The sequence below is a fragment of the Ascaphus truei genome, chromosome 1 (assembly GCF_040206685.1).
Source record: "Ascaphus truei isolate aAscTru1 chromosome 1, aAscTru1.hap1, whole genome shotgun sequence".
Lineage (NCBI taxonomy): Eukaryota > Metazoa > Chordata > Amphibia > Anura > Ascaphidae > Ascaphus > Ascaphus truei.
The window spans coordinates 203,320,044-203,345,451 of NC_134483.1; the positions used below are offsets into that span (position 1 = coordinate 203,320,044).

Here is a 25,408-nt window from a genome sequence, read left to right on the forward strand (position 1 = left end):
TAAGACCTGGAAGTCTTCACCGACCTCCGGTGTCTGCCGCTGATAAAGTGCGCTCCTCCCTAGCCATCAAACTCCTCTGCTGCCCTGCTCCGGCGGTACTCCACCACCGTAGCCAGATAGGCATTAAGGGAAGCAGGGGGGGGTGGAGGAGGTAAGAGGAGGAAGAAAGATGAAGGGGAGGGGGGGGGGAGCAGAGATAAAGAGGGGGGGAGGGTGACAGAGAGGATGCATTAGGAATCTACACAATAAAAATAAATTGCAGTCAGTATTTATATACTACTACGAATTTTATTTTTTTAAAAACCCATATAAAAATGTGTCCTGTTCTGCAGTTTTAAAAATGTTGACATATGCAAGTATTTTTACGTATCTGTATTGACATTTATATTGTATACCAATTCATAAAGGTTTTTTCCCCATGCGATTTGGATTACATCAAGTAGGCCCCCCCCTCCCCCCAACATATCACCGATGAAAAAGGGGAGCTCGACAAAACAAGTTAAGAGCTAAAAGGCGGTAAATCACTCAAGTTTTAGTTAATCAAGTTTGCAAAGAACATTAAAGTGTTAAAAAAAAAAAAAAAAAAAAATGTGGAAACTTGCTGTCAAATAGAACTAAAAATTGACACGTAATGTTATTGCCATTTATGATAATAATTGAATATGACTCAGACCACAATAATATTAACAAGTTTTTTTTTTTTTTTAAATGTTCTACTTTAAAAAGTTTTGCGCTCCAATGCAGAAATGCAGACTGAAATCAAGTCAATTTAAAAAAGCTTGCTTCAGAAAATACCCCAAACCAGAAGGCTTTTCAATTGAATGCCAGGAAAATCAGACCCAAATTATAGATGACGTTGTTGGCTTAAAATAACCAATTCAAAAACAGTGTGTGTTTTTAACACACACACACACACACACACACACACGACAATTATAGCTAGTTATCTCCAATTGAATAAATACAATTATAGAAACCAGAATTCATCCTGACCAAGAGGGCTTCATACAGGACATCCATAGACAATGTTAGAGGATTATGCAATGTATTTCACTTAACTAGATTATATTTAGCAGCGCAAAACCGGGTGAGTCAATTACTGAGAATCGTAAAATGATCTGGAAATCCTAATGTAAATGATTCAATATCAATCCACTCAATCAGGAGTCGTCTTTATGGTTTAACATAACTTATTAAAAAAACTTGGTCGTTCCAACATTCTGCTCCATTTGGCCAAAATCTATTAACGTTCTCAAAAGATATTATTAAATAATGCAGCATTAAATAGCTCTGAATTACAAGTAGAGTTTGGACAACCAGATGTAGAAATGTATTATAAAGTTAAAATACGACAGACCTCGGGGGTGGTGGGGGGTGTGCGTGTAAAACAAATATATAAAAATCGCCACGCTTCTCCATACAAATGTGAAAAACAGAAAGTGAATCCCTGCGCTTCTCCCTTTGGGGGGGGCGTGGCCAGGACTGAGCTGACCAGATGCAGGTCTGCTCGGCTCCCAGTACAGGGAGCAAGTTAGGCGTCAATACTCCACCAAAAAAGCACCCCAACAACCCGCATTTTTGGGGGAGCAGGGAGAGAACCAACTCCCAGACTGACCGCCCAGCTTGTGGGCTCCACAAGAGAAAAAGCGGTCGCCGAGAACCCCGAAACTCCCAAAATAGCCGCCCATCACAAGGGGCCGGCCTTATCCATCTCAGGCAGCTTAGCCCTCTGCCGGAGGAAAGTGACAGACGGGGACGGACGTCCCTGTGAAGGCAGCGGAGTGCGAACGCGCTCCGGAGCAGCCGCAGGTGAGGGGGGGGAGCTGGTGGGTAGCGGAGTCCCGCGAGCCGAGTCAGTGGCTGTCGGCATAGACTTGAGGCACCAGACTCTGGAGAGGGTGAGGGACCGCTGCTGGTGAGGTTCATCGCCCGTGTGGAGGGGGGGGCCTCCTGGCGGGAAGCTACTGACCGGCAGGGCTTGTGCAGAGGCCCTCAAGGTGAGGAGCGGCCATCTTGCCCCGAAAATCTCTCCACAAAAGACCGACTTTCTTACCTTCTATAATAAAATTGAATCCCTAATGCAAACAGCAGTGAAGGATCTCAAAGAAGGAATATCGTCCCTCGAAGAACGTACCAGCTCCCTAGAATCAAAAAGGTAGACGCAACAATCACCCGTCAATCCCTTATGGACGCTGAACTCAAAGAGGTGAAAGCCCAGCTCCTGGAAGTCAAAGACAGGAATATACGGAGAACAGAGATCACCGTAACAATCTCAGGATTCAGGGGATGCCGCAATCAGAGACGGATATCGAGGGATTTATAGGCAAGTGGCTAACGTCTGCTCTCCCAGATGTCACTGAAGTCTCTCACCCTGGACAGATGCTACAGGGCCCAGAGAATGAGACCCCAACCGGGTGACAAGCCAAGAGATGCGGTATTGAGATTCCACTATTTCAAGACTAAGGAGGCCTTTAATACTGTGAGAAGAGGCTTCAGGGATCTCAAGTTCCAAAATATGCCTCTTTAGGTATACGCAGACCCGGCACCGTCCACACTTGCCAAAAGGAGAAATCTTCAGGAGGTGATAGCAAAATTGGGAGACTGCAATGTCAAATATAGATGGACATATCCGTTTGGTGTCATGACGATTAAAAACGGGAGCCCCAGACACTCAGGTACCCTGAAGATGGCAAATCCTCTCTTAACCACCTGGGATTGGGATCCTCCCCTCTGAGGCCTTCTCTCACTTAATTTGGTAGATATATGGAGAAAGGTAAACCCCCATGCCATGGACTTTACCTTCTACTCATCTCTACACCAAACATATTCACGTATAGATTATTTTTTTTATAAGCGCAGGTCTGATCCAAATATTCACAGTATAACCTGGTCGGACCATACCCCAGTAGATTCCACAATCACAAATCGAAACACCAGGGTACCCAGGGTAGCATGGAGACTAAATGAATCCCTACTCAAACTGCCGGTGGTTCTGAACGAAGTTACCAGGGAAAGAGAGGCTTTTTTCCAGATTAATGAGGGAAGTGTGATGTCACTGGCAAGAAAGTGAGAGGCTCACAAGGCTGCAATCACGGGCTGCCTGCTCCATTGCCTCTGGTAGGAAGAGGGCCTGACAGTTAAAGATTGACGCTCTCTCTATACTACACAAAAACAACCAGTCCCTAGATACCTTGCTATCCCTTAAGGAATCTAGAGCAGAGCTCAATATGTTTTTAACTGCGAAAGAAGAACAATTTCTTAACTGGTCAAGGAGGAAGTTCTATGAAAAAGCAAATAAAGCATGCTCCCTCCTGGCAGCCAAATTACGCAACAGGCATCCCACCTATAATATCCACTCTATCGGGCTCTTTAACCTCAAACCCAAAAGTAATAGTGAGAGACTTCCAAGATTATTATTCTAAATTATACAATGATAAAAAAGTACTACACGATGCCCACACAGGGGCCAAAATAGCTAGCCATCTACCTTCTCTGTCTGAGGCTCAACAAGGAGCTCTGAACCAACATAACCCTAGAAGTTAAACTGGTAATTAAAAATGTAAAAGCCTCAAAAGCCCCGGGCCCAGATGGGTTCTCAAATTTATAACCCCCCCCCAAAAAAATCTGCTCAGGTTGTTCAACTCCATTGTAGAATCTGTTTTTCCAAAAGTATGCTGCAGGCTTCAATCTCATCTACAAGGAGGGGAAAGACCCCTCAGCATGTGGGAGCTAGCACCAATATCTAACTCAGACATTAAAAAAATGTTCTAAGATTCTGGCCAATAGACTTGTATAGATTCTCCCCCAATTTGGTTCACGCCGATCAGGTGGGCTTTATTCAGACAAGATTATAGATCTCACGGCTTGGGCAGCGCAGAAAGATGAACACACCATGTTGCTTAGCCTTGCCGCAGAGAGGGCCTTTGATCGTATAGACAGGATATATATGAAGGAAACATTGAAGGCCTTCGGTTACTCAGGTATCTCCCTCAAAGCAGTTATGGCCCTCTACTCAAATCCTACTGCAATAGTAAAAAGCTAGGGTTTCCCCCTCTTCCTAGTTCCAGAAAAAAAGTGGTACAAGACAGGGATGCCCACTGTCCCCACTTATTATTGCTCTTTTTATGGAGCCGCCAACGCCGAAATCCTAATATCTCAGGTCTAGAGGTGGAGGGGGGGTGAGGGGGGGGAGTTATATAAACGGTCCCTCTTCACTGACTATCATTCTAACAGTATCAAAACCTTTAACAACCTTCCCAAACCTGTTCAACGAACTATCTACTTTTAATAAACTATCGGGTTTCAAGATAAACAATAGTAAGTTGGAGGCTCTAAACATCAATATAAGACAGGAGACAGTTAAGCTAATCAAAGTAAAACTTTTATTTCGGGTGGCAACAATCCTCTCTGAAATATCTGGGAGTCTTTTTAACGAAGGACTACGACATGCTCTACCAGGCTAACAATCCACAAATATTGAAGGCTCTTAAAAGCCGATCTAGTGGTTTGGACTAAATTTAATACAGCAGGGCCTCAGTCATGCGGCGGGATCCGTTCCAAGGACCCGCCGCAAAGCGGATCTGGCAATTTTCGTTATGTGCGCATGCGCAGACCAGCAATGCGCCGTTCTACGCATGCGTGACTTCGGCAAAGGCCCTCATTCTGCAAATGCGCGACCCCTGACCGGCCCATTCTGCGCATGCGCAACAATGGCGACCCCCTCCTCGGTACCGCCGAGAAGCGGGGTCTTCCTGTATCTCCTGGATGGGGAGAGTCCAAATCAGTGAAGATCAATTTACTGCTCAGGCTGCTCTATCTTTTTCAGACCCTCCCTATACCCATTGTAACATCAGATATAACCAAACTCCAATCTTTAGTCTTAAAGTTTATCTGGAACAATAAGAGACCCAGACTTAACCGTAAGCAGCTGACAAGACCAACCCGAGCAGGAGGCCTGGCACTCCCTTGCCTTCTCTCGTACTACATGGCTGTGCAAGCAGGTCAGTGGGTGGCCTGGCATGCAAATTCTTCACTTAGGTCCTAAGTGAAGGATTTGCATGCCAGGCCACACACTGACTTGCGCAGCCCTGAAGTACGGGAGAAGGCAAAGGAGTGCCAAGCCTCCTGCTCCGGTTGGTCTTGTTAGCAGCTTACGGTTAAGTATTGTTCCAGATAAAACTTGGAGACTAAAGATTGGAGTTTGGTTATATCTGATGTTACAATGGGTATGGGGAGGGTCTGAAAAAGATAGAGCAGCCCGAGCAGTAAATTAGAAAGACTAAATAATCTTAGGAGATGGTCTCCCTGGAGGCACATATGATACGCTCTACCACTATAGAAAATATTTTGTGGCTCTCTAACCGGGTCAGTCTTGTGAAACATCCCACTTTGCCTGCGATCACACACTCTAAGGCCTCGGGCATGGTGCCTCGGGTCGCGCAGATCAGCGCTCCTGCTCTGCCTCGCCTGCTCAAACTGGAGCTTTTTTGTGTCCTGGCAGACGAGGTAGTGAGTGCGCGGTGCATGGGCGGGGCGGAGGCGTGTCGGGAGGCAGATTGGAGGTGGGCGGGAGGCAGGGCCAGTCCCTCGCTCCCATTGGATGTGAGCGGTCACGTGACCGCTCCTCTTCCCTGAGCGGCAAATTTTAAATTTGCCTCTCTCGCCAAAATACCTGAGCCTCCGCACTCATGCGGAAGCGGCTGCTAAAGCCGCGCTGATGACAGATGCAGGGGGTAAGTGCATCTGCTCAGCGCGGTTCACCCTACTATGTCCCAGGCCTTAGACTATGGGACAGACAGATACCCAGCAAGCTTTAAGGAACCCCCAAAATTACCATACATATGTCAATTGGAGTGCTAGTGTGTGTGGCTAAATGTATACAACAAAAAACAAAGGAGCCCAAAGCTACATCCAATATATGACACACACACACACACGCACACACTCGCTCACCACACCCTCTTTCCAAGTGAGAAGGTCGTGCATGCAGCTGGTTGTGACAGATCCAATGCGATCATTCTTCCTCTAATTATAGAGGTCAAGAAGAATTTTAATCAGTTAGTGTTAAAGACCTGTTAATGGTCATGCCTTGATTTGGCTAGCGGGCTTATAACACTGTCCAAAGGGTTTAACTAAATTACTCTTTTTCAAGAGATATATAGGTATTTCACTGTGTATTTTTGTCACATTGGATGTAGCTTTGAGCTCCTTTGTTTTTTGTTGTATACTATGGGACAGAAGCAAGCTAAAAAAAACAAGCTTAGCAACCCAAACTCCCTGATCCCTTTCTTTGGGAACAGAGATTTTCCCCGGGATTATTCAAACAATCCTTGGCGACAAGCAAACATATGTAGACTCGTCGACATTAGCCACAAATTTAAGGTGACTCCTTTAGACAAATTGGTGAAGGATAAAAAGGAGTTCAGTCGGGAGAGATATTTTCAGTTAAGGGCCTTTCACTAAAGTTAGGGCTCGTGGGCCTATCTCACTGTTTGAGAGACAGTTTAGGGGCAGACACCCGACAAAGGCTGATATCAAAATTATGCAGCCAATTTTCCATGCTAGCTGAAGACCCCCAGGTAAAAAAAAAAAAATTAAATTTATGGAAAAATGGGAAACCTATCTGGGTGAGGAACTGGAGGATGATGATTGGGAGGATATTTTCGAGGCTGTAGCCAAAAGCTCAATCTACTCAACTATCCGAGAAAATACCTGCAAAGTTATGACTCGTTGGTACAACACCCCTGAAAATATCGCTAAATATGTTCCATGCCACTCCCCTATCTGTCCCAAGTGATGCGGTGAGGTGGCCTCTTTCCTACATATGTGGTGGTCTTGCCCTCTGGTGCAGGCCCTCTGGAGGCGGGTGAGATCCTGGATCAGACTGATCCTGGGCTTGGATGTCCCCCTAGATCCATGGCTGTTTCTCTTAAACAAACCACTCCTAGACTTCATAAGGGGGAAAATCAAGCTAATAACCCATATTATCATAGCAGCACGGTGCACCTAGCAGGTCTTTGGAAACAGGATAAATTACCATCAATCCAGATTAGAAACAAGGTGTGGTTTATATATACACGATGGAAAAACTTTCCTGAACGATACATATGATAATTTTCAGAATGTGTGGCTACTCTGGATAATGTACACAGGCAACCAACATGTAGCCTTAGGTTCTCTAAGCTTGTAATACCCCCAAACCAACCCTACTCCACGGCTAGAGGATAACCTGGCCGCCTCCTTCGACCTATTTAAATTTGTCAGGTTATGGAAACTTATAGGTTCCTCCTTCACCCCAGAGACATACCCCATAATGTGCGAGGAGGCAGTCCCGAACCCTCCCACAAACCAATTTATGATATGTATATGTAGAGTACGAAGTTTTTGAAGCTCCACCTAAATGCTGCCCCCCCCCTTTTGGTTTATAACCAGTAGAGCAGACAGACAACATATTAGATAAAGTTCCCAGAACAGGATTCATTACCTTTGCCATTGTTTAAGTATAGCTTGTCTGAAATTCAGCACAAGCATTACATACACATAGGAGAAACAGGAGATTTGGGTAACCAAGAGCACAGAGAAGCATGAAAACCAAATGGCTCTAGATCAGCATTGCTTCAACTTGAGTGCCTGAGAAACATGCAGAAGGACAGCATTAAGCTATTGCCAAATACTATCCTGCACCGGCATAAAACCATGCAATGGGACTAAACATTATGGTAAGTTTGTTGGTAATAAGATGCAAAGTCACAACTTGAAGAAGATTGAAGGACCTCTCTGAAGCCCTCACACAACCATCCCTTTTAATGTTTAGTTATAGATAAGAAAGCCACTTACTTGTCAGGAAGAAGTTCAGCAATGAAGTTTTCCACTGACACTGCAGGCTGTTTCTCATGCATCACTCCACTCCGGCGCAAGCCATCTATCCTTTCCTGGGCTCCCTAAAAAAGATGAAACAAAATTTGACTTAAAAAAAAAAAATAATACTACATGTGTGTGTGTGTGTCCTTTTAAAAATAAAAAATATATAACATTTTAAAATAAAAATTAAACCGTTTGCATACATACAAAAGGGAAAAAAAGCATGCCAAACAAAAGAAATATTTAGGTACCTGCAACTTCAAGCCTTCTACCAAAGTCTGGGCCCCAGGGACCCCGTCAAAATATGAAACCCAATGTCTGAGAGACGAGGGATCAGCAGGGCTTATCTCCTGCATATATGGAACGTTAGTCGGGTCCCCCATCCAGGCCCACAATAAAATTTAAATATATGACCAAATGGGAATATGATTTGGGAGAGGAAAATCGACAAGGACCCCTAGGACGATATCCTCCTAGCAGTAGCCAAGTGCTTGATCTCCACAGTTATCAGGGAAAATGGGTACAAAGTACTGATGAGGTGGTATGCAAAGCCCCAATGGCTTTCCAGGTTTATCCCGGGCTACTCCGACTGTCCAAAGGGATGTGGGGGGTCAGGCCTCTCATTCACATGTGGTGGGCCTGCCCCAGGGAATCAGCATTATGGCAAAAGGTGAAAATATAGATCCAGGGAATCCTGCAAGTAGACTTGGATTTGGATCCCAGGCTCTTCCTACTAACAGACCGTCTGACGCCTATCTAGACAGGAGAACAGGCTGATTTCCCACATCTTCACGGCAAACAGATGTGAATTGGCCGCAATTTGGAAGCAGTCGGGAATCCCCACCTCATCTATTGTATTGTATGTCTTTATTTATATAGCGCCATTAATGTACATAGCGCTTCACAGTAGTAATACACGTGGTAATCAAATAAATAACAGATAATATAAATAACAGATCATGGGAATAAGTGCTTCAGACATAAAAGTAACATTAAAATAAATCATCTAAAATAAAAAACAGACTGGGCTTCATCTGTCACATGGAGAAGCTCCTAAGTCTGACAAACTATTCCTGCAGTAAATTCCTCACAGTCTGGGAGCCCTGGATTCACTCAGCGGGCCTACAGGGAGTAGACACTAAATCAATCCTACTATAGTTACCCTAGAAGGTGGGTCACAAAGTCTGTAAGGTATAGAAAGGTGCCTCCACTCCAACCCACGAGTACTCGACCTAGGAGGAAGAGTTAAATCTAGGATGTCCCCAGGCCCATTCAGTGGCTTGACCACTATAAGCTACCACACTACACGGTGCCGAGAGACAAACTCTACCCACTATGAGAGCGCCCTAGTAAAAAAGCCTTATACGAGACTCCAGCTATCTAATCCATGCCTTGTGATGTATGCAATATGAACGGACCCCCCTCCCCACCTTTATGATTTCTGTACCCCCCCTAAAAATTAAAAAAAAGTGTTCTTTAAAACAGAGAGGGGGGGGGGGGGGGGGCAACGTTTTTCCCGGCGCACCCCTGCCAGCAGTTGCCCTCTCTCCGCGCCACCCCCCACCCCCCCCTTACCTCGGTTCTGGCAACGTGACATCACATGACCTCGCGGCTTCATTTGACACCGCGTTGCCATGGCGACGTGTCTAAGAAGCCGCCGGAGCCAAGGCTTTCGCTGCTCCCCCGGCACTTAATTTAAGTGCCTTCGGGAAACGCGCTGGGCCTCTGTAAACCCCGCAGTCAGTCGCCCCCCAGTTTGCGCACCGCTGCTTTAAGACATAGCAAACAACTCTCCCCAGTATAATAAAAATTGTATGCGTTGAAAGGAAGAACACCAAAAATACCCTCCACTGTAATCTTAAAAAGCAGAGAGATCTATAAAATCAGCTCGGTATATGAAGTCTTAAAATAAATATACAATTACACATTCAAGCTTTGAACAGGCCAACACACTCGTGTATTTTATTGGCAGTTTAGATTTTACATGCCACGTCAAACCCTTCCTCAGTGATGCAGTTTGCAATTTGTGTTTTCAAAATGAAAAGCAACAATAGCCTCACCACCAGGCCGCTGTGCAGGCGAGTATGCTGGTTTTAGAAGGGACAGTGCTCTTAACTTTGTAGTCTTAACAGATAGCAGTAGCATATTAATTAAGTTAAATGTAGGCGACTGATAAAGGACATTATACAATTAGGAGTACAGCCGGCCCTCGCTCATCTGCCAGAATCCGTCCCGCAAACCGCCGGCGGATAACGGATCCATGTTAATCTGCCGCGAATAAGCGGTTCTGACGTCTGATAATGCGTCCAGCATTATAGAGCGTCGGATAAGGTGTTTGACGGAAAACGGACTGTCTGATACCGAGGACGACCTGTAATTTCATTTTGTTTTAAATACACAGGTCAACTATCGCTTCTCTACTCTTTCCTTAAAATACATTTTAAAAAGGTAATGAGGTCATCACCATATACAGTTAGATATATATATATATATATATATATATATATATATATATATATATATATATGTGCATACAGTAAATATATTTAAAAAAATGCATAGTAATCAAAGAGACATTTTAATTTTTTTAAGATACCAATTACATTACTGCTCTATTTGGGTCTGTCCCTGTAAATATAAATAAGTGTCCCAAAGGCTAAAATGTATGGTTATCGCAGATACATTTACCTTCAATCCAGCCGCATATCCCACAGGCTGTGGAGCAATATTAGACTGACCATCCTCCCCCGTTATTAGTGCCATGCCAAACACCTCCTGAAACGCGTCTCGAACGGCTGAAACTTTCACTTCTTTATTGGAAGTTACCACAATATCCAGCTCGCCTCCAGATCCTAGGAAAAGGCAAGATGCAGATAAACAACTATTTAGGTCTTATTTACTAAGAGATGTTACTCCAGAGGCCATTGTATAGTCCAGTCCCTTGAAGGGCTATATTTACAACGCAGTGATGGGATGTTATTGTGGGGTAGTATAACTTTGTAAAAATGGCCAGTAGCCTGGTCAGGGATGTAACATTTTCCATTTTAAAGCCATAACAGAATTAAAGCCAAGACGCTGAGAAAAGAAGCCTCTAGTTAAAGTGATGGATATTGGCATTCCATAAAAAGCTGTAGTATGTGAACACCCTCGTCTGCCAAAAGTAACCGCGACGCTCCCGCAGGAGAAAGCTTTGATGTGCGGTTTATACATTATCCCTCTACACCCGTTTTTATTTCATCTATAAAAACACACCAAGTATTTTGACACAGGAGAGCACCATCTCCACTAGAGGTTCGATAAAGAGATCATGGCGGTCATCACAGAAACATCTAGAGCAATTCATGACAATGATTTCCTGCTATGACATTACCTGGACCCAGTTATTTAAAACACACATTTTTATTAATCTGTTAAAACTATAAAAATATGCAAGTTAGTTATCCAACGCCAACCACATGCTTCATGCTTTACAGAGATAACATATAGGTAGATATGGAACAGGTAGAAGTTGTGCAAGCAAAAAAAAATATTCAACGCACAATATTGGGAGAATATGTAAACCCCCCCCCCCCCCATAAATACTTTGAATGGAAATGGTGGTACAATACGAGTAATGCAATGGCAGTTTTTAATGCAGCTTGTTTTGGACTGAAGGCCATGTTGTGTAGGTAGGAAAAAAAGAAAGTGATAAGAATCCAAAGCGGATTTTATTAAAATACAAGTTTTAATGAAGAGCACTTATTACAGCTGGACTGAATAATGGAAACCCATATGTGTGCACATGAAATGAAGTTCCTTTCAAATACTACATAACATTTTTAACACTGGTACATTAGAGAAAAAAAAATAATAACACAAAAAAAAAAAGCGCAGCTATAATTGCTATAATATAAGCTTTATTTTGGCGTTACATAACAAAACGGAACACCAGCATGATATAGATATATATTGCGACAGTCCCAGGATATTAGGCAGTTTTCTCCCCGATTTAGGTCACAAAGTGCAGGAATAGTGCAAAAGGATCCATTCCACGGCTTCACATTCACTCAGGCTGGTGGATGGGTGGGGGCACGCTGCTCCCCTGTATCCTGTTCGGGGAGGACGCCCCGCCTCCTTCATGAGTTGCAGTGTCCAGAAGAATTGCCTGGACTCTTGGGACACTGTCCCCATCTATCAGATACGAACACCATGTATATTGCTGTGTAAAGACTGTGGATATTATTAAATATATGGTAACCCTAAAAAGGAGGGAGTGTGTTTGTTTAGCTGTGAACTAGGTTAGTTGGCCAGCAACAGTTAGAAAGGCTTATGCTGCAGTGTAGTTAGTTTCCCTAAAAAAGGATATGCTTCACTTTTATGGTTGTTTTCTTAAAGTGACAGGCTGTATAAAATATTGTGTCACTGATATAAGAAATAACCACAGAAGGTTAATGGCGAAGTCCCTACGGGGACGAAACAAAACCGTCAGAAGCCCGAGTTATGCACTATAATGCTACGTCTTATTCTTGTGTTTCTCTAAATAAACCCTAGAAGACTGTCGGGAAGAGCCCAGACAGATGTCAGCGCTACGCAAGGGTGGCGTTTGTCACATATGGTGGACAATGTGGGTCGACACTAAAAGGTCTGTGGGTTTGCAAATAAATGCGGGGGTTTCAAATGGCTGCCCAGCCGAAGTAACGTACAGACTCTGCGAGTAAAGTCTGCCCCACTGTGTATGACTACCAGTTGTGCCTATAGCATACACAGGGAAAGGTGTGAAGTATTGATGTAATAGCGCCTCCAGGTGGTCAGGGTGAAGAATACACCCAAAAGTGTAAAAATGGAGGAAGAAATGTGTTTAACGTGTAATGTGCCTGGCCACACGAAACAGTGTCCTTTCAGGAATGAGTGTCCCTGCATGGCGCCGGAAGAGGAGCAGCACCGGAGGTGTTCCTTGTATAAAGAGCCCAGCCACCCGAAGCAGTGTCCCTTCAGGACTTACTCTGATGAGGATTCCTATGAGGCCCTGGCTGAAGGACAGCCTCAGCAGCTAGAGGAATATTTTTTAAAGCAAGCCAAGCAACTGCAAGCAATGCGCTGTGGTCGCAAGGAAAATGCAGAAGGTTTTTTAGAGTGCATTCAGCACCACTGATGTTAAAGATGAAGAATGTGTGCTCAGTACTGCTGATGTATCAGAATCTATCCCAGTAAAGAAGAGAGCGAAAAAGAAGGCTGGTAGGTTGCTTACACAGGAAGCTATAGAGAATGTTAAAGATGGCCCTGTGTCTGAAGGGAGACCAGGTCTGTGAAAGAAATGAAAAGCTTCACCAAGCAGAACACATGCTGCAAGATCTGTGCGCGAGGCTGCAGGAGGTCGAGGAGAAGCAGCGAGTCATGCAGGAAGAAAGTATCTAGGCCGCTAATGAAGTAAAAATGCTGCAGGAGCATCCGAGTACCCAGTGAGTCCCCACAGAGCAGTATGAGAGGGAGCACGAGAAGGTCCAGAAACTGAAGCTAGGAGAGCAGAGACGCTGCTCCATCCCCAGCAGTCAGTACGCCCAAGAGAAAGAAACCTGGGAAACGTAAGCTGCTGGGAGCCTAGCAAAAGAATTGTCAGAGCTCAAAACGTAATGAAGGATGCGTTTATGCACACTCAGAACCAGCACAAGGAAGAGATGGAGGCTCTGAGAACAGAATTGAGAGATGTACGCACGAAACAGAATTCTCTAGCGGATGAACAAAACGTATTGAAAAGGGAGACAAGCATTCGAATTATTCAGAAGCACTGCAAAGCTCTTATCCAAGGAAGGAAAAAAGAAAATCAGCGTCAACGCACCGCAACTGTCGTTCTACAGGCTGCCTACAGAGGGATGAAAACTCGTCAGTTTAATCGCCGGAATAAAGCAGCCAGTGTTCTTCGATCAATCTATCGTGCCCTTATGGTATGACACAGGCTCCTTATTATGTAAGGAGCCACTATAAAAATGTAGTCTCTGTCTAGGATGAGACAGAACTATATTAGTTATCAGACCCTGAGAAAGGTATCACTGGTTATCCAGCGGTAAATAAATGTATGCCTCAAAAAAGAGAGGCCCAAGACTACAGGTCTGCCGACTGCAAAGGAAAGATGTCACGGGGAACAGCCGGAGTTAGTGAGAACTCCATCAAGGTTGAGGTGCTCGAGTTTAATGGTGCTTCATCTTCAAAGTACCGTATAATTACCCCAAAAGGGAAATGCCACAATTTCTGATGAGTGAAAATGGTCTTGAGAAAAGACATTGCAGTAAGCAGAGCCAAGAAGGTTCAGAGATTGGAAAGCAAAAGCGACGAAGGTCAACGCTGGCCTTGAATAGGTCCAGATCTCGCCACCCTGGGCCACAATATAAAGACTAGAGAATTTGGAATTACCCAGTATACCGAGGCTGCTAACAGGTAGTGCACACACTTTATGGCAACTTGATTGAAGAGAGACCCAGCAATGATTAATGAAACAATAAGCCTCCGGTATTGAAAACAGGGAGTTGGGTAATAGTAAGCCGGATAGAGGTACAGGGGGACACCTCCCTAAGGGGCGCCCCCAAGTAGACTCTTTGAAAAAGTCCATAGCCTGGACGAAACATGTTAGAGTGGTTGTCTGATGTTTGCTGCTAGCAATCAATAAAGTTTTTTTAGACATCCATGCGTTGGCTGCTGAATTTGCTGTGAACCACGGACCATCCTACCCCCTTTTTCACAATATAAAGACAATGGAGAATTCGGCCCGGAGTTTAGTCAGAAGCTAAAAAGACAGTGCGACCATGTGCAAGATACTGAAAAGTGCTAAAATGTAGTCGGAGGATATAATGGACTGGAAGTCAAGAAGAGAGAAAAAAAAAAAATAACAACCACGTGTGGGAACTAAAATCGATTGGGTTACACATGCGGACATTGTCACAGTTTACGCTTGCAACATAATTTCGGAAGTGCAGTATATGCCAGGGGTGCGCAAACTGCGGGGCGTGGGTGCCAGGGGATCGCATGAGGCCTCTGCAACTGAACGTACCGAGGTCGAGTCTGCTTCAGATGACGTGTTGACATGGCAACGCGGCGTCAAATGGAAACGCGGGTCATGTGACATCATGTCACATCACATGACCCTGCTGACGCGGACAGGCAGGTAAGGGGGGGTTCAAGCACCGGGGGAGTGGCTGCAGGGGGGCACAGCATCAGAAGTTTGCACACCCCTGATATATGCTGTATTATGCCTCTAGAATAAGCATTTAGTAAATATTGTATTTTATCCTCTTTGAAAATGTAGGCAAGACTACAAATTAGTATACAGGGTTGACGGCCCTTAACAATATTGCAAGGTTCTATCTTTTGAAAATGTAGATAAACTACAAGTTAGTTTACGGGGTTGACGGCCCTTAACAGGATTACAAGACTGTATCTTCTAAAAAATATGGTTAATATAAAAAGTTAATGGCCCTTTTGGTTCGTAAATATATAATATGGTTCATATTCTAGAGAAGGAAAATCAAGGGAGGTTATAGAAATTGTTGCTAAAAAAGTATTTTTGAAAATGGTACCCTATTAAAAAACAAAAAACAAAATATGTTCGTCAAGAATAGTTTATTATGACGAAACGAAGTGTTAGTAATTACTGCACATAGTCAAATGGAAGTCTTAGGAAAAAGGTTCATATTCGTTTCAAGTGAATGCTTAATATTGTTTTGGGGAGTTAGCTCAAGTATTTCAGATAGGACACTCCGGTAGTAGAACAAGGTAAGAATCAATAATCCAGCCGCTCCATGTTACAAAAATAGGCACTCACCAGCAAAAAGAGGTTAAAAAGTATCCTTTAATAAACTATATAAAAAAACAAAAAAACAGACAGTACTAACTACTCTTCCACGCCTACTATGGCGCTTTTTCAAGTAGGCGTGAAACGCGTGGGAGAGTAGTTAGTACTGTCTGTTTTTTTGTTTTTTTATGTAGTTTATTAAAGGATACTTTTTAACCTCTTTTTGCTGGTGAGTGCCTATTTTTGTAACATGGAGCGGCTGGATTATTGATTCTTACCTTGTTCTACAGTTGCTTGCGAGAATCTGCATTCACCACCGGGCGCCTGGAGGAGACGCTTTCAGCCGCGTCAGGGCAGCTGCTGCAAGAAAGAAGGGTGACTAAGGCGGCGTATTATCGTGAGTAGAGGGTACACCTACGCCGGGCATAGCCAGGGCTAGTGGGACTAGTGATACATTACAATTGGCTGTCCCCACTGTTTTCCCTCCTTGTCACACCCATCCATCTGTTCTACAGAAAATTGCAGCCCCTTTATCCCTATATCCCGGTGTCAACTCCTATCATCATTTTATGACTGGGCATCATCACAGACCTCCTGGAGCTTTAACACGGTTTTTACTATATTCAGGACACTCCGGTATACTGTATATCCATGGCGCTCACCCCAGTAGGCGTGAGCTGGGGGAGGGGGATATGTGACTGTTCCAGGATATTAGGCAGTTTTCTGCCGGATTTAGGTCAGAAAGTGCAGGAATAGTGCAAAAGGATCCATTCCACAGCTTCACATTTACTCAGGCTGGTGGATGGAAAGTCCAGGTCACACACAGACACAGGACAATCCCATTATAGTTTCAATAAAAAAAATAAAAATAAACCACCACGTGGACATGTTTAGTCATCGCTAAGGAATAGCAATGGTATGTAATGGAGGTAATTAATACAGTACCTTTGACATTGGAATTAGGCTGAGTCCATAGAAGGACAGTCAGCGCTGAGCCGTGCGGACGCTACGCGATGAGCCTAGTCATCCTCAATGAGGATGTCGAGGGGGGGCTTCCGCGAGCGTCCGCACGCGTGCTGAGGCTCAGGGCTTTTCAGCCAAAATTGTATCTGAGCGCGCCGTACGCTGAAAACCTCCAATCACAGCGAAGCAGCGTCACGTCGGTACCGTGACGCTTCGCGGGCTATTGGCCCCATGACGGCAGTGCTCCGCCTCCTGATCGCGCACGCTGGCTCGACTGAAAGTCCATACAATCGCTGCCGATTGAGTAGGCGAGCCTCAGCGTCAGCACGGAGGAGCACCGTCGGTGCTTCTATGGACGGAGCCGTAGTGTGACAAATATTCAAACTGTAGTATTAGCAAGCTTTGGTAAAACAGAACATATGTCTAATTGAATGTAAACTCGGGAGTTTAGGATTTTGAACAGAAATCATAAAAAAATAAAAAAGGTACAAAAATAAAACGGTTTAACAACGTTATCTAAAACAAAACAAAATCTTGCACCTTGTATAGACTGGAGAAGATTCACAGAACCTTTCAAAGAGGGACATTTGGATTGCTAAAAATTGGGTTGAGTGGTGAGGGAAATATGGACTGGCTGTAAATTGTTTTACTGAAATCCCGTAATTACAGTATGATCAGTGATGGAATGCTCAGATATCGACCGTGGTCTAGATCAGGGGAGCGCAATCTTATTTCCCTGCTCCCCCCTGCCAGTTATCCCCCTTTCCACGCGTGCCCCCCCCCCCTTACCTTGGCTCCAGCAATGTGAGCTTCATGACATCACGTTGCCATGGTAACGTGTCTGCAGAAGGCGGCTGAGCCAAGGTAAATGCAGTTTAGTTTACAGAGGCCTTCGCCGCTTCCTTGGCATTTAATTTAAGTGCCTTCAGGAGGCTCGCGGGGCCTCTGTGAACCCCGCGCCCCCCAGTTTGCGCGCCCCTGGTCTAGATCTCTTAATGCTCCAAAAATGTATTGTTCAGTCTCAACAGGCCGCGCAGACACTGGCTTCAGGTAAATGTATTCTTAACCCTTTTGCTGCCAAATTATGGCAGCAAAAAAGGGCGTGGATCGTTTACATATTAGAAAAATGCATCATACAACCTTTACGTTTTAATAATCTTATTCCTGGTACCAGTACTATTTAGTGACTATTGCCTATGTCAGTGGTTCCAAACTCTAGGCCTCCAACAAGTCCGGTTTTAAGGATCTCTGTTTCCCCACAGGTGGCTCAGTCATTTTAGCTGAGCCACTTGTGCTGAAGCAGGGATATCCATAAAACCTGACCTGCTGGGGGTACTGGCGGCCTGGAGTTGGGAACCACTGACATAAGTAACATATGTAAAAGACTAAGAAGTAGAGTATCATGTCAACATATGTAGCACAATCACATTTTGATCCTAAAAACGCAAATATAATATTTTAGTGGTATACATAAAAAATAAGCCATTCCATATGAAAAAAAATAAAACAATTGTGCACGACCATCAGCAATTTGGCCCAATTATTTGTTTTACCGGTGGAACATTCAATGTGCTGGTATCGCCGTGCAACACTCACATCCAAGAGAGAATTTTTTTTAGCCACGTCGTTTGAGACAGGGCTGTCCAAATTTTCAGAACAATGCACTGACAAAAAAAATAAATAAAAAAAAACTGATCTTAGAAATTGTCAAATTATTCTTTTAATTACTGGGACTGCCAAAATGTTCTTACGAGATCCATAAAATGAAGATGCCCAGAATTTATTTTCCATGTCTCAAGTGAGAACGAGATTTTAATCTCTGGCCAATTACCCTTCATATTCTACACATTTGTACATGGATTGTTATGTGCTTAACAGGTTTTACCATTCTCAATAAGTTGGTAAATAAATGCACTTTAAAATGGTTCATTTTCTACAAAATGTGCAAAGATAAAACTTTGTGGGTCAATACGTGCTTGATAAAGCTATCAGAGAAACATTATGACCTCCAAGACATGGGCATATTAGGTCATAAAAAGGGCACAGAGGCATATTTGACCAAACATGGGTGGAACATTATCCATGCCTGGTTAGTAGTACTACAATCATTTTTTATACGGAAAGATGCCCCTTAAAAAAAAAAAAGGTAATTGGCAAGAAAAATCTCAATCTCACATTGAACACACATTCTGGAAATGTTCCATTATGAATCTCGTAAGAAGATTTCAGCAGTTAGTTACGGCCATCTGTCAGCAACCCTGTAATACATTTCTGATGCAGCAACAACAGACCTTTAAAATTATATACAACATGAAGTACCAAATGATACGAGTAAAGAATACATTTTGCAATTTATAAGTGCAGGTTTTTTTTTGCCATAAGCGCATTTTTCTAAAGATTTGGCCCAGCCCTGTCTCAAATGATGTGACCAAAAACAAAATGTTTCTCTTGAATTTCAATGTTATACTGCAATACCTACTACTAATAATAAAAAAATATTGGACCAAATTGCTGGTGGTCATGCCACCCATTGGTTGCGTGCTCACAGAATGACGCAAAAGTATGTTTTTTTTCCAAAATAGAGGACAGTTACAAAAAGAAAGTAAAAAAAAAAAAACTATGCTACAGTATATTAATTCTGCACTTACGAATATAAGGAGCCATGCCGGGGTCCAGCGTGGTAATCACAGTCTCCACGGAGTGTTTGGTTTTATCAAGCACCGATTTCACCATGGAATTTCCAGCTACCCCCTATTAGAAAAAAAGTCAAATATTTTGTCCTGATTATGTGTAAGTCTATGCACGTATGAATGTATGTTTAGTGGATTGGAGGAGAAGTTAATAGGTAAAGCCATACACAGAGAGGAAAGATGAGACCGACAGAATGCTAGCGATTGAAAATGTATATGATGGCTGGATTTAGTTATAACATCTACACGCTGCTAATATTCTAATAGACTCCGATAAACATTCTATTGGAATGATGCAGCACACACCACAATAGGACACAAGACATGCACTAATATCGGAGAATAAGCAATCTAGGGCAGGGACAAAAGCAGGGAGCTTAGTTTAAAAAAAAGTCTATTCATACTACATCAATCCCGAAGGAGAGCAGGCTATGAAAAGCTATTGTTTACCTTAATAAAACCCCAGATGCCACCGGCAGGTCCTTCACTCTGCACCGCATGCCCCCTAGGGTCTTCTTGCTCTTCTGGGAACGTAATGGATGAGCCCCTCAATACAGAGGGAGGAGCTTGCTGGGTAACAGGATTTGGCAAGACTGAGAACAGAGGGAAATAAAATATTGACTTCATATACAGTAAGAGCACTTCTGATATGTAATTTACACAGGACCAGTGATTGCAGCCTTAGGGTTTCAATGAACTGCGTGGTTTATCATAAATGGCCATTACAGTAACTACTGTAGGCACTGCAGGACCCGTAAGCACCAGAAGTGACTACACTTTGTAGCGTTAAATATTTACTTGAATGTTCATAGTTAAAGCATGTAAAGCAGCAACCCCCTCCCCCCCTCCACAAAATATATACTTTTTTTAATTAAACTAATCTCACCTGAAGAACATCCCTTGGAGCTGATACCTGGTCCCGATTCCTCAGATATTTGTATTTTTTTTGTGCTGGTGTCACACAAAAAAAAATACAAAAATACAGACATAGCCAGCAGGTCACCAATAGAAAGCAGCAATGTGAATGTTGCACTTTTCCATTGGTCGTCTGAGTTCAAACAGGCCAAAAATATATTTTCTGTCCAGAAGGAAATAGTCTGTCTCCCCTCCCCTGAACAAAATGAGTCATCTTATAGGAACCAAGGGGTCTCCGGGCTTATGGGGACCACAGATAAACTCTTGGGGACTCCACAGTCCAAATGATTAAAATGCTGAATTGAATGATGATAAAAAATAAAATAAAAATAAAAAAATAAAAAAAAACCCCATTAAGGCAAACAAAATTTTAAAGCAAAAAAATTGCTATACTAGTTTGAAACAAGCATCAGCTAGTTTCACACCAGTCACCCCAGACAGCAATAGCCCATTGAACTGCAGATCCTAAATGAATAAAATAAAATAAACCATGTCGCAAATCCGCACAATATTCGTGTTTCTATTTTATGATGCTTTAATTTTCAGCGGAATTTGATTGCTACATAAATAAAGAGACAATGTTGTATCTGGCTGGGGTTATGTTATCTATTACGAGTTGGCAGGCGAGGCACACTAAGCCCCACACAGCTATGAACCCATTTACCAGGAGAGAAGGGGATACAAAAGATAAATAGAACATGGATCACGGCTACATGTCGTTCACAGAGAAGTCAGACAGGTACATCATTTGTTAGCACATATTTTGACCGCCTCGCTGCCCGATAAATATATTGCAGAGCCAGACAGCAAAGCGGTGAAAGGTGTCCCCCTCCTATTTAAAAGCTACTGATCTCCAAAGTTAGCACCTGATCCTTTTAAACGTTGCTTTCTATACATCAGTGTGTTAATGAATTGTGCATTACACACCTTGACTCACAGAAATTGATACAAAACAGAGACTGATGTCAACCCAGACACAGATGTTGTACAGACACCCTCACACAAACAACAGTTGAGAACGTGAAGTTGCAATTTCTTCCCTGGCCTGTGAATATATTTCCCAAAAATAAAGGGGGGAGAGAGATTCTGAGAGGGCAGCACCCTACTGCAGGTACTTGTTTCGTCTTTGTATAAAGTGCATTAGACTGTCATGTGGCAAGAAACATTTCCAAACAAATACAATAAATACCCGCTTCAACGTAAAGGCAACAGTTCTTTGTCCTCTTCCACCTCCCCTCCCCGAGACCTTAATTGACATCCATTCCAAAAACAAAGTTTTTTTGTTTTGTTTTTTAAATAAGTTCCATTTTAAAAAGACACTTGTATTCCTTGAAATACTGTATAACAATGCCACTGGAGCACTTCCTAGAATAGTTATTAGGGAGCGGTTCACTTACTGGCAGAGATTCAATCCCAGGGCAGCAACAACAACAACAACAACGAGTTGCCATTCAAATGTTTTACAGTTTTAATCAAATCCTGTATAATAAACATACATACATACATACAATACATACATACAATACCGTTTGGAAACGAAATCAGCAGGCAGCACGCCAGAATTGAACAAACAAATGTATTGAAAATAAACATAAAACCAACGTTTCGGTCCACAAATGGGACCTTTGCCAAGGTGGTGTGTAAAAAAAATACACACACACACACACACACATATATATATATATATATATATATATATAAAAAAAAAAAGTTGGGTCAAAATTAGAAACCAGCCAATTCCATGTTGTTGCCTTCTAGTGTGTGCCTAAATTTATTTTCTACAAATCCGTAGTGCCCTGGATCCTCCTCTTTGTTGCCTTCTATCCGCCATGCAAATAAAACTTCATTTTACTGCTTTCTCAGCGTTTACATTTTGGAAATTAAAAAATATTTATGCTAAAAAAAAGGTAACGGAGTGAAAAGCTAGAAATCCCATTTTTGTAGCACATTTGTAAGAGTGAATGCACTTGTAACCACGTCACTGCCACAAAGGCCAGAAACACCACTACAGGTAGTCCTCGCTATCCAACGTTTCACTTTACAACGAATGGCATATCCAACGCTTTACAATGCCTCCCCACGGGCTGTTTTCCGAGTCCGGAATGCGTTATCCGATGCTCCCCACCACTGATTAACATGGGACTCACTTTATAACGGTTTCACTATCCAGCGCTACTTCCAGAACGGATTCCGCTGGATAACCGAGGACTGTCTGTACATTGCTGAACCATAACGGCAGTGAAAGGGTGTGTGAATGCTCCGTGTTGCACTGTACACATTTTAGTAAAACAAGACAAACACAGAACAGTATAAAACACGCCATAGAGTACAACCTGTGAGAGGGGGTGCAGAAAATGATGGCATCAGTGGCGTCTGTGGTGCCCGTCCAGCATGACCTTTCGTGATATCATAGGTGGAAGCCATAGAAAATCCAGTAACAGGAGGTCCCGTGGGTGGTGCAGAGAAAACAGGAGCAGGTGTCGAGCTGAGAGGAGGAGGAGGGAAAGAAGCAGGGGAGGAGAAGGGTGGCGACAGACCACTGCTATAAGCTGCAGAGGTATGAAGAGGAGGACTGAGCACCCCAGAGACAGGAGGAGGGCATGCAAAGGGCAGAGGGGCAGACGTTCTCATAGGAGGAACTGAATGAGGCGGCACAGGTGAGGAGAATCTAGGAGGGGGGAAAGGTGGGACCACGGAGAAGGCAGAATTAGCCAGAGGGCTGGATAAAACTGCAAATACAGAAAAAAAAAAAAAAACATGTTTAGTCTGAGAATGTGTTTTCTTCTATTAATTCTGGAAGACAGGAGGGAAAAAAAAAAAAAAACAAAGGAAGAACCCACACAAAAACAGAGACTGAACACTAAACTGTGCCACAGAGCGATCACAGCGTCAGAAATGTAGGTTGTGCCATGGGCAGCAATTTTACCATTGGAGCCCAGAGCGGCTTTGTGCAAACAACGTTAAAACAGTCTAGAATACTATAAAAAAAATTCCCAATGCATTTTATAAAGTACACTGGAGATTTAAAGCAGCAGTGCCATCGATGCCATCACAGAGAGAGGTAGCAGCAGGCAGCTAACCCGTAGCACTACATCTGGCACCTATGTGAATTCAATAATAAGGGCAGTGAAGAGCGTATCCAGGCTATAAGAGTCTTGCCCTCACTTCAGGTCAACTAATTTTAGCACCTGCTGATAACCAGGTGAAGAACAAACAAGTCCTCTCTGAGACCCAGTCCATCCTACAATCAAAATGAACCAACGGCAGTGACATGTGAATGGTTAAACCTGGCTGAGAAGAGTTAGTTTGTAAACATGGTAATCAGACTTGGGAGGTGACGAATTTCCTCTGGCCACGCCATTGTCCGATATCTCTGTTCAATGAGTTTCGACAAGCAATATGCCCACTCTACCCTTCCATTATCTGTATTGGCAGACAAGGAACAGGTAAACCAAGTTTAGGGCAAATACTTGATTGACAAATATTCTCCCATTCAGACAAGGAATAATTGCTTAATGTCAAAACCAGCTAAATCTTTGCTATAAGCATAATTACATTTAAAGGATGTCAATTAAATTGTTACATTATTTACAGTGTTGTTTTTCTGTCACCTATAAGGGATTGCACCATTAACCATAAGTACTGCATGGCCATATATTGAACTACTTATTCAGATACCTCTGATGTGACTTAATAGGTAGCACTGCACTCAATGAAATCACTCATTGATTGTTCTTTTCACATATCCACGAGTAGTAGTTTATATAGATTACACTGAAATTACTTCTGTTTAGACTATATAGTCTACTTGAGAGAATTAGCTAAATATCACGAAAACGTGTGTGTCGTGTGCAAAACACTGAACAAATACTCTGCAACTGAAAGTGGCCAGTAAAGGGCACTGCTGCTTCAACTGAAGGAAACTGGACGAAGCTGCCAGAGGAACAGTTCAGATTAACACAGTTTACAATCTCATAAGGTTCTGCAAGATGTGCCCGATTAAAGGTTAGACGTTAGATTGTTCTTCTCTGTAAGAACACCATGGAGAGGTCTACCTGGTGGAATTGGGGTTGTAATTGCTGTGACAGCTGCAGCGGTTGAGATCCCGACAGTGTTAGGTGGGGGGGTGCTGGGAGGCGTTGTCTCAATGCCACTCTCTTCCATCATTTTCTATGACGAGCACTGTAAAGAGAGGCAAAGGCAAATGAAGCAATACATCGCCAAATGGAGAAAACAAAACACAACTTAGTAGAGTGTCAAATTTTGCCTCTGTGTCCCAGTAATATCCTGCAAAAAAAAAAAAGTGTCCTGGGTTGTGTCCTCAACCACGACTTTAAATTCCTTCTGCACAGACCCGGAGAGGCATGGTCTATCTCCGCCGCGGCCTGCAAGCCACGCGACCGGCAGCAACGTGCAGCTTCTCTATGTGGCTCCTCACTATCGCCTACTGCGAGGAAGTGCCCTACTTCATGGTTGTTCGTGTGAAGAGGGCTGGGTTAGAGCAGTGTGGGTATATTGCAAAGTTTCACAAGTGTGTTAAACAATGGGAATCAGGAAGCAGAGTGTGTTGGCGTGTACGTATGTATATATTGTATTTATATATTTACCAGCAGTGTACGCTCATTTTCACCATGTCGTGCACTTTAGGAATCATTCGGGTGAAGAGGGATTTGGTTTTTTTAGTGACCATTTAAATAAATTGATTTCCCCCCCCCCCACACACATATACCAGGCATGCCTGTATTGGGATACTTTTCCCTCATTGTTTTTTTTACTATTGCTATCCTTTAGCACCGCCAGTGGCTTTATTTGTAGCTTTGCTTTACTTTACAGGCCTTTTTCGTACTGGTTATCAGTTATGGTGTATCACCAGGCTTTACAACTTCTGATATGGACTCTTCTGGTGGCGATATGTGCAACACCATATGGGACAGAGACCCCTTTCTTAGAGAAGGAATTGTTATAAAAGTCAAGAGAAACCAGACTAGATGGGGACGCTAGATGTCCAAGAGACAGGGAGTGTGGGGGCTACAAATGAGACGTCACTTCTCCCAAAGAAAGCAGACAGGTTAGGTGGTTATTTTTACATTTAATGCAAATCTAAAGATGAAAGCAAAATCCAGTTATGATTGATGAAGCAGGTTTTCAATGGAACACCCAGGAATGTCAGGTTTTAGGTGACTTAGTATTACTATGGGAATGATCAAAGTGCAGGCAT

At 43.2% G+C, this 25,408-nt stretch overlaps 1 protein-coding gene across 1 annotated transcript in view; it reads right to left on the reverse strand.

Moving 5' to 3' along the window:
* LOC142495216 (protein PRRC1-like) overlaps positions 1-25,408 on the reverse strand; it is a 36,903-nt gene that overhangs the window by 6,237 nt on the left and 5,258 nt on the right. The window contains exons 2-7 of the mRNA XM_075600396.1: positions 24,246-24,372; positions 22,524-22,919; positions 19,726-19,868; positions 19,234-19,336; positions 10,549-10,712; positions 7,837-7,940 (exon numbers count right to left, since the gene is read on the reverse strand). Of these exons, the coding sequence (XP_075456511.1) occupies positions 7,837-7,940; positions 10,549-10,712; positions 19,234-19,336; positions 19,726-19,868; positions 22,524-22,919; positions 24,246-24,357 (1,022 nt within the window). The 5' untranslated portion in view covers positions 24,358-24,372. The remainder of the gene's footprint in view (positions 1-7,836; positions 7,941-10,548; positions 10,713-19,233; positions 19,337-19,725; positions 19,869-22,523; positions 22,920-24,245; positions 24,373-25,408) is intronic.